The sequence below is a fragment of the Misgurnus anguillicaudatus genome, chromosome 24, assembly GCF_027580225.2.
Source record: "Misgurnus anguillicaudatus chromosome 24, ASM2758022v2, whole genome shotgun sequence".
Lineage (NCBI taxonomy): Eukaryota > Metazoa > Chordata > Actinopteri > Cypriniformes > Cobitidae > Misgurnus > Misgurnus anguillicaudatus.
Window position 1 is genome coordinate 8,345,392 of NC_073360.2, and position 9,683 is coordinate 8,355,074.

The following is a 9,683-nucleotide window of genomic DNA, read 5'->3' on the forward strand; positions in this document are numbered from 1 at the left end:
ATTCTCACTGTAGATTGTTTTAGCAGCTCAAAGGTAATCTTGTTTGAATTCCAGTGAACACACACGCTAATAAAAATGTATAGCTTGACTGCACAAGTGTCTGCACATGCATAAATGTAAATGATTGTTTGTCTGTAAAAGTTGTGAAATGATTGTTTGTGTAAAGTTCAGGATAAATGTCCACTGGCATCTGCTGATGATAAGAAATATCTGAAGGACAACCACCCCCAACATTCCTCATGTTCTCTCCAGCTGATAACACCAGATAACACCAAATTCTCCCCCAAGTCACTAAAGGCGGAGTCCACGATGTTTGAAAAACGCGTTGGAAAAGGAGACAGGCCGACTGCCAAAACACACTTATAGCCAATCAAATCAAATCAAAGGTCGGGTTGCGTATGTGTGGGGCGGGTCAATCAACAGAAGGTCCAGATTCTATTGGGGTAGGGGCGTGTTTGTTTAGGTGATTTCAAATATCAACATTGGCTTTCAAACATCATGGACTCCGCCTTTAATTACAATCACCATCTTGGTATCACTCCTGTGAAGTTGTTGTATAGGAAAGAGCCTCAGACTGCAAAACTGTTAATGGTTAATGGACTGCATTGATATAGCACTTTCATAGACCAACTGCCATTCAAAGTGCTTTACACATTACCTCAAATTCAACCATCCACTCATACACCGATGGCGGTGTCAGCCATGCAAGGCACCATCCAGCTCATTGGGAGCAGCTGGGGTAGCTGTCTTGCTCAAGGACACCCCCACATTTGGTCAGGTGGAACCAGGGCGGGATTGAACCACCAACCTTCCAATTTGTAGACAACCTACATGAACCACTGAGCTGCTACCGCCCCCAAGATTAATAATTGACCCTTCAACAATCATTAAAATCACTAATAAAATGTGTCAACAAAGGCGGGACATCTTTTTCTAGAGCTGTAATGTTTGGCAGCATTATTTGTCATTGAATAGATTAATACTGTTTCTGAAGAGCAGAGACACAGAGATCTCACATAAGATATAGGCTCAAATCAGTTTGTTTACATAATAAACAAGCCCTTAAATCCTGCCACTGTTTCTTTCCTGGTTTTAAAGAATCTGTAGATTGAAAAGCAGTGCCGCAGTAGATTACACACTCATCTCACACCACACAGTGATCTTAAAAATAATGCAGCACCGCCATCTCCTGACTCTATACACACATCACATACACACACACATATCCACTAACCTATGGAGGACAAAAAATGACTTAAGTCTTAATAAATAAATACATGAAAAAAATGAATAATAAATGTATAAATAAATACATGCATAAATAAATAAGTAATTCATAAAATGCATAAATAAATAAATGTAAAAATACAAAAATAAATAAAGGAATGAATACATAAATGCAGAAACAAATGAATGTAAACATAAATAAATAAATAAAATAAATAAACACATATAGGGGTGGTTTCACAGAAAGGGATTAGCTTAAGTCAGGACTAGACTTTAGTTTAATTAGGAAATATAACTCGTTTTAACAAACATGCCTTACTAAAAACATTACTTGTGTGCATTTTGAGTCCAAAAAAGGGCACTGATGTATTTTAAAATATGTCAGTGCAAGTTGTTTGCAGATTGGACAGCTCTTACATTTATTTTAGTCTAAGACTAGTCTAATCCCTGTCCAGGAAACTGCCCCATATTGTTTGGTCAAAAGTATCAACTTTAATTTTATTATTTTTTCACCATTTCTGTTATACTACATTTATTTCTACATTCATTTATGTAGTTCTACAGTTATTTATGTATTTCTACATTTATTTATGTTTTTTTGTTCAAGAAATGTTGACAACTTAGAGAATTTATTGCTACATTTAGCGACTCCTACACCCATTTAGACAAACCTATACGGTTGAATCTTAGCTTTACATCTGTACAGATAAGCTACTGAAAGAGATTTGCATGCATTGTTTACATTTCAAAGGAACCAACACTAAGTGGCTGGTCCGCTGTTATGTATGTGAGCATTTTCACACATAAGATCCGGTGAGGCGCCAGGCAAATGAGCTGCAGACATAAACCCTCCATACGTTGTGGCTGTGGCTTCACTTTAATTATTATTATTCACTTTATGTCTGCATTTATGTATTTATTTATTCTTTATTTGTTTATGTATTTCTACATTTATTTATTTATTTATGCATTTAAATAATTAATTAATTATGCATGTATGTGTTTATTCATTTATCATTTATCAATATCATAGTATTCATTTAAGTCATCATAAATTCTGTGCAATTAAACCTCAGAAAACTTAGGCTACTAACCAACAGCACCACATTGTTTAATTTAATATGCTTTGTTTAAATTCTAAGTCTAAGAGTTTAAAGAGGACCATTGGTTCGATTCACAATTTCCTTTGGTGTGTAAGTGTGTATTAGTACATGCTAACAATGCAAAAGGTACAAACCCCAAAGTAAACGATGAGGCGAGTTATCGCCCCCAACGTAAATCTCTTTTCTACAACAAACACACGGATTGTATATAATCCAATAAAAAACTTCACACTCTATTATACATGCCAGTGTTAAACATAGATCATAAATATGTGGTACCTTGTGTAATGATTATATAACATTAAGTCATGCTCTAATTCAACTGCTATTGTGTATTTTGTATTCAGGTTAAATGAAGTCTTTTTCTGTAATAAATCGCAGTTATGTTCTCAGAGAGGATGTGATCACAGCAGCGGTAAGTTGAAGTAAATGACCATATGCTTGATTAAGTCTCTACTAACAGCCTATGTTGAATATGCATACGCATGGCTCCAGTTGAATTATTATGTCTTATTTATAAAAAGTTTTTTAATGTAACAATAAATTGACAGTAATGTGAACAATAAAATTTTTATTTTATTGTAATTGACTGTTGTTTTCAGGATTGACAAGTAGCAGCGGTAATATTTAGACTTGCACATCCCTAATACACACACACACACACACACACACACACACACACACACACACACACACACACACACACACACACACACACACACAATTGGTGAAAATTGCTGTCCCACATCCAAAATAAACCCCCACATCCCCACATATTTAAGCATTTAAGTACCGTATTCAAATCTTAGATGTTTATACTGTCCGAAAAAAAGTTGCCGGGGTGGTACCTTTTTGTACCTGTATGAGTATACAGCACATTTAAATGTTGTACCTTTTCGGGTGCAATATTATACCCAGATGGCCATTGTAAAGGTACAAAACAATACCTTAGGGTACCACCCCAGTGACAAAACAGATACAGTTGTAAATCTTTTTTCTGACAGTGTAAGATCATTTTATTATATTAAAACCCACAATAATATTTACCAGTAAGATTAATATATATAAAATCATCATTCATTGGGTACTTTCAAATAGGAGGTGGCAATCTTGAACCCTAAATTTCTTAATTTTTAAAAAATATATATTTTTTAAGTGAGGTTATACAGTTGCAAGAAAAAGTATGTGAACCCCTAGGAATAAACTGGTTTTCTACTGTGATTTGCCATAAAATGTGATCTGATCCTCATCTAGGTCACGACAAGACAAACACAATGTGCATAAGGTGACAACACACAAATAATTCTAGTTTCTTGTGTCTTTTTTGAGAACCCCCATTAAACATTCTTAGTGCTGGAGGAAAACAGCTTGTTGAGCCTCATTTGGCAGCAAATACTTCAAGCAAGCTCTTTCAGTAGTTCTGAATCAGACCTACGCAATGTTCAGAAGCAATTTTTGCTCATTCCCCTTTACAAAACCGCTTTAACTCAGACACATTTGTAGGATGTCTGGTATGAACCGCTCTCTTGAGGTCATTCCACAGGTTAAGGTCTGGGCTTTGACGCGGCCACTCCAAATGGCGCATTTTGTTTTTCTTAAGCCAGTCTGTGGTGGATTTACTACAATGCTTAAGGTCATTGTCCTGTTGCATCAACTAACTTCTACTTAGCTTCTACTGGTGGACAGCCACCCTGACAGTATCCTGTAGGATTTTTTTTTTTAACTTAATAATTCATTTTACCCTCGATGATGGCAAGTGGTCCAGGCCATGAGGCTGCAAAGCAAGCCCAAATCATGATGTTCCTTCCACCATACTTCACTGTTGGGATGAAGTTTTGATGTTGGTAAGCTGTGCCCATTTTGGGCCATAACATTTTTCCCAAAAAATTCAACTTTTGTTTCATCAATCCATAAAATATTTTCCCAGTAGCACTGGGGTTTGCCAAGGTGCTCTTTTGCAAACTTCAGGCTCACAGCAATGTTTTTCGGGAGAGCAGCGGCTTCCTCCGTGGTGTACTGTCATAGACACCGTGCCTGTTCAAAGACTTGCGTATGGTAGACTCAGGAACAGAGCGGTGTGCCTATCCAATGATGTCTTCAAGCCTTTAGCTGTTACTCGTGGGTTCTTGTTTACTTCATTGAGTATTCTGCATGGTGTCTTAGGAGTCATCTTGACTGTGCGCCCACTTCTAGGAAGGGTAGCTAGAGTATTTAACTGTCTTCATTTATAGACAATTTGTCTAAGTGTAGACTGATGGAGGTCTAAACATTTTGAGATTGTTTTGTATCCCTTTTCAGATATCTTTATAAGAGCATGGTTCAGAAGAGCTGATGCTTCTTAAGGACAGCAATCTTAAAATGTGTGTGCGTCTTAATATCAAACAAAGTTGCACTAAACCACACATTTAAACTCATGTTATTAATTGGACTCCAGTTTGCCAGCTTTTGACAAAAAAAAGCTTTCAATAAAGTAATTAGTCCATAGGCTCACTAGGGCTGGGCGATAAATCGATTTTATTTATTAACTCGAATGTGTGGTCGATTTGTTTGAATTAAATCGGTTTCCTCTTTAACATCCGCCAACACTTCCCTTGGGCTCCCGTAGTTCCGAGTGGGCTCAGTCCTCCCCCGCGGGTTTGCCATAGGGATACACAAACAACATGGCAGCGAGCATGGAAGAACGCGTTCCCAAGAAAGGCACAGTGTCATATGTTATTTGGAATTTGTTCAATTTTGCGGCGTCAGACACAAAACAAACAACACCCCGCTGCAAAAGTCTTTTGCTAGCAAAGGTACGAACAATTTACTGCAGCACCTTAAACAGAGGCACGCTGTCGAGTGGGAGAGTAAGACCGCGAAAGACCGCAGCAGCACAAGCTAACACGCCAAAAAAACAGCCTATTGTCTAGAAACATTTACAAACTGCATCCAGTAACGTTAGTGGTGCGGGTTGTCTTGTAACCTGCGGGGCGGGGAAAGTTGTCACTTTATTGTGGAGCGGGTCATTAAAAACAAAATAAAAAACATGTATGTTGCGTGCAATACCCCATAGTCTTAATTAAATATTTGGGAATGTTTATTTTAATATTTTATTAGGTTCTTTGATAAGGTTAAATTACCTTTCTAATAGCTGTTTCCAAGCACTTTTAGGCTAAAATAAAGCCTGTTTTCGTTTACATTACACATGCTTAGTATGTCTATTTTAAAGGCGGAGTCCACCATGTTTGAAAGCCAATGTTGATATTTGAAATCACCTAAAAAACACGCCCCTACCCCTATAGAATCTGGACCTTCTGTTGATAGACCCGCCCCACATATACGCAACCCGGCAAGGATGTCGGTTAGTAGACACGCTCATTACTGCTGATTGGCTATAAGTGTGTTTTGGTAGTCGGCCCGTCTCCTTTTCTAAAGCGTTTTTCAAACATCGTGGACTCCGCCTTTAATGGTCACAGGGCGGGTTGGAAAAATAGATACAGTGGTGCATGGCGGGCCAAATTTTTCATAAAAGTGGGACCTACGGGTTGAAAAAAATCCTGACTCGCGTATCACCAGTATCCAGTATGATAAGAATAGGGGTAGTTGGAAAATGATCACAGATGCAGTCGCAATGTACATTGCTAAAGATATGGTCTCCATATATACTTTGGAAATAAAGTTAAAAACTTGTTTGGAACAATTTCTTAGCAATCTGCAGAATGATTTTTTAGTAGGGAGGAAAATTGATCTAAATCGTAAATCGGATTTTTCGTGAAAAAAAATCTGGGATTTTTATTTTGGGCCACATCGTCCAGCCCTAAGGCTCACTTACATTTTCCTCCAGCACTGTGAATGTTTAATGGGTGTTTCCAAAAAAGACACAAGAAACTGGAATTATTTATGTCTTGTGAGCTTATGCACATCGTGTTTGTTTATTGTCGTGACCTAGATGAGGATCAGATAACATTTTATGGCAAATCACTGTAGAAAACCAGTTCATTCCTAGGGGTTCACATACTTTTTCTTGCCACTGTATTTCTGAAGGATATTTTAGATATTCATTTTATTTTTAAATCATGAAACTTTACGTGAAAAATGTGTCCCGCATTTTCATGTCAACACCGAAACAGTGTATGTTTTAGTCTGTTGGCTGTGACTGATTTTTACAGCTCTCTGTCTCATGTAGCTATGTGGTAAGTAGATACTGTATGTCCCATAATTTCGAGATAAACATGTTCAAAAGTCTGAAAATGTGTGTGTCACTTTAAGAAACATTAATACCAAACACATTTTTTCTGTGATTAAGCAAATGTTTGGGGTGTTATTTCATAAAATTTTGATTTTCTATGTGTTCCTGCTATTGGTCAGAAAAAAGGCTAGTCCTTGTTCTCAACCCCACTGTTATGTCATATATATGTCTAAACATCACATGCTCTGCCATCGATGAAATTAACAGATGGACTCACATAGGTGGAGTTGCTTCGAGTCAGGCTGTGGTTCTGCTGACGTTCTCTGAACTGCAGACCTGCGAGGTGTCTCTCCAGAGCCGCCCAGTCCATGGCAGGAAGTTGACTTTCCTCCACACATTCTTCTCTGCATCCTCCCAGCCCACATCCCGCTTCTCCAGCTTCCCGTCTCATGACGGCACTCTCACGCTCGGGTCTGCTTAAGGTCTTACTTTTACAAAAGCCGGGTGACAGCGGGTGGTCAAAGAGCTCTATCACATTACCGTTCTGTTTACGCTCCTTGGACACGCCGTTAACCAACGGGGGCGCAGGTGCCTCGACCTTTTGCAATTCCTCGGCCAAGTTGCGGCTGTCGATGGATTCGTGGAACATTCCAGTGTGGTTATAGTCCTGTTGCCGGTTGTCGTATTCTCTCTCCCAGTCCAGCAGTACTCTTCTCCTGTACGGCTGGCAGTCTTCATCTTCCTCATAGTCGTCCAGACCAGCCAGATCCAGACTGGGAGAAGATTTGTATTCAGAACATGGCGTCACCTTGTTGGAGTTGTTCTCAGAACTGGAGCGACTGGAACTATCACTGCCCAGGTCCATGCCATCCTCTCTGTAATCCGTATAAAAGACATAAGAGACATAAAAAAGAATAATAAATGTATCACCTCATACAGATTTTTCTTAATTATCATAAAAAATAAAATGCTATCAGGGGAAGGCAGGTATGTGAATGTTCTGACAAAGTATTAACTTCACATCGTCAGAAAACAAACACTTCGTGATCATATTCACACACGTGTGTGTCCATACAGCAAACATTCCCAAAGCATAAATACAACAATAGCCATTGTATGTAGCTCAATCACATCTAACACATATAAATGTATCCATGTGACTGTCAAATTATATAATGTTCCTTTAAAGGAATATCCTGGGTTCAATACAAGTTAAGCTCAATCCGAAACATTTGCTACATAATGTTAATTACCAAAAATAATCTTAACCCTTTAAAAAAAGGTTTGATCAACATTAGGCAATGTTGTTTTTTGTTGTTATTTTCTTCACTTAAAAGTTTGTGGCTGTCATGTAATACACAAAACATCTGGTTAGTGAAGCTTGTTCACTCTCATTGGCTCAGTTCAATCAAGAGGTGTAAATATATCAAAAATATTTATATTTATGGTTTGGGGAGGCTCAGGGTGAATGGATCAGGAGCAGTAAAACAATGACACACAACTGAGGATTGTTTTGAACAAAAGTTAGTTGTGACAAACTTCCCCCATTAGTATTAATCAATTCAAGTATGGTGTTAGTATGCTTTTGGTAGGGCCCTATTTTAACGATCTAAGTGCATTGTCTAAAGCGCACGGCACACAGTCTAAACGGGCATGTCCGAATCCACTTTAACGACAATTTAACGACAGAAAAAATGGTTTGTGCGCCTAGCGCACAGTCTAAAAGGGTTGTTCCTACTCTGGTAATGATTAATGGGTGTGTTTTGGGCGTAACGTACAATAAACCAATGAGAGTCTCATCTTTCATCGCCTTTAAAAGCCAGTTGCGCTCGCGCCATGCCCATTGCCTATTTAGATGCCAGAATTTGTAAACTTAAAAACTAAGCAGAAGAAGGCAACCAGTCCACCTTTTTTGTATTAAAACCTAAAAATCGTCTTCTTTCAGTCATGGAAGTAAGACTACATGATCACTGTAATCTCAAAGAATCATTTACAAATATGCGATAAGGTTTGTACTCTAAAATACTTTATTCATAACAAACAGGAGATACAGAACTGACGAATGTTTGGAGAGCCGGAACGTTTCAGCACTCGGACAGCGCCGTGAAGGTTTTGAAAAGCACTGCTTAAAAAATGTTTATTGCTTGAAAAAACAATGCGCCTGAACACAACTCGGAACACAACATAGACGTTATGGTTTTTATACTGTAAATACAGTAAAATTTTCTATTTCCTTCCCCTAACCCAAACCATAACCCCAACCATTAGAGAAAAAACGCTGCTACCTTAGATTTTCAAGAAACCTCATGTAGTTGGATTTTTAAGCTTGTTTTCCCATGGGACCTCACAAATGTCCCCACGAGGTCAAAATTTATCTTTCAATAATCCACACAAACACATGTCCATACATCCTGACCACAATCAACACATTATCTTAAACATAATTTTAAGATGGGTAAAAGCATTTGTGTTAATTGTTGCAAATAGGCCTACTGTATGTATCTGTATGCCTTTGAGTATAGACTAAATTTGAATGACTGAGCAATTAATCTGTTTAGAAATGGGATTTCAAAGCGACAGAAGGTTAAATTAGTAACATTAACATATTTAATGTACTGCATATAATAATGAAATGAAGAGTTTGGTTCCAAAACGCAATAAATCCATTTTGACAAATTTTGGTAAAAACGTGTTTTCTATACCAAGAAAGTGACAAGATGAAAACAACTATTTTCTGTTACAAACTTTCACATAGCATCTTTAGGTTATAAAAACATAAAAAATTCAAATCCATAAGTTGATTTTCAAAGATTTATTATAAAAACGGATTATTTTTTCCACAAAATGCAATAAATCCATGACAAGTTTTTATTCAAAATGCTATAAATCTATTGAATCAATAGCCTATATAAAATGTGCATTCATCTTTGCCATGTTATATTCATTTAGTTGACTAGTTGTACACACTAATTAAAAATATAAACATTAATGTCATTAATCAAAACACTTACTTTGTCATATTAAGATCACTGTCATTGCGGTTACGTCGTCGCTTAACGTCTTTCACAGAGATCAGCTGTAAAATGTTTTTGGTCCTGCTCGATTTTCGTTGACTTTAAGTAAAATAATGTAAAGTTTTTCATAAGATCCTCTGGGGTCAATGTGTTAGCATGAGAAGCTTGATG

General features: G+C 37.4%; 1 protein-coding gene across 1 annotated transcript in view; it reads right to left on the reverse strand.

The window, feature by feature from the left end:
• The window catches only part of schip1 (schwannomin interacting protein 1), a 43,107-nt gene extending 35,727 nt beyond the window's left edge, over positions 1–7,380 (reverse strand). The window contains exon 1 of the mRNA XM_055195765.2: positions 6,776–7,380. Within this exon, the coding sequence (XP_055051740.2) occupies positions 6,776–7,363 (588 nt within the window). The 5' untranslated portion in view covers positions 7,364–7,380. The remainder of the gene's footprint in view (positions 1–6,775) is intronic.
• Between the last annotated feature and the right edge of the window lie 2,303 nt (positions 7,381–9,683).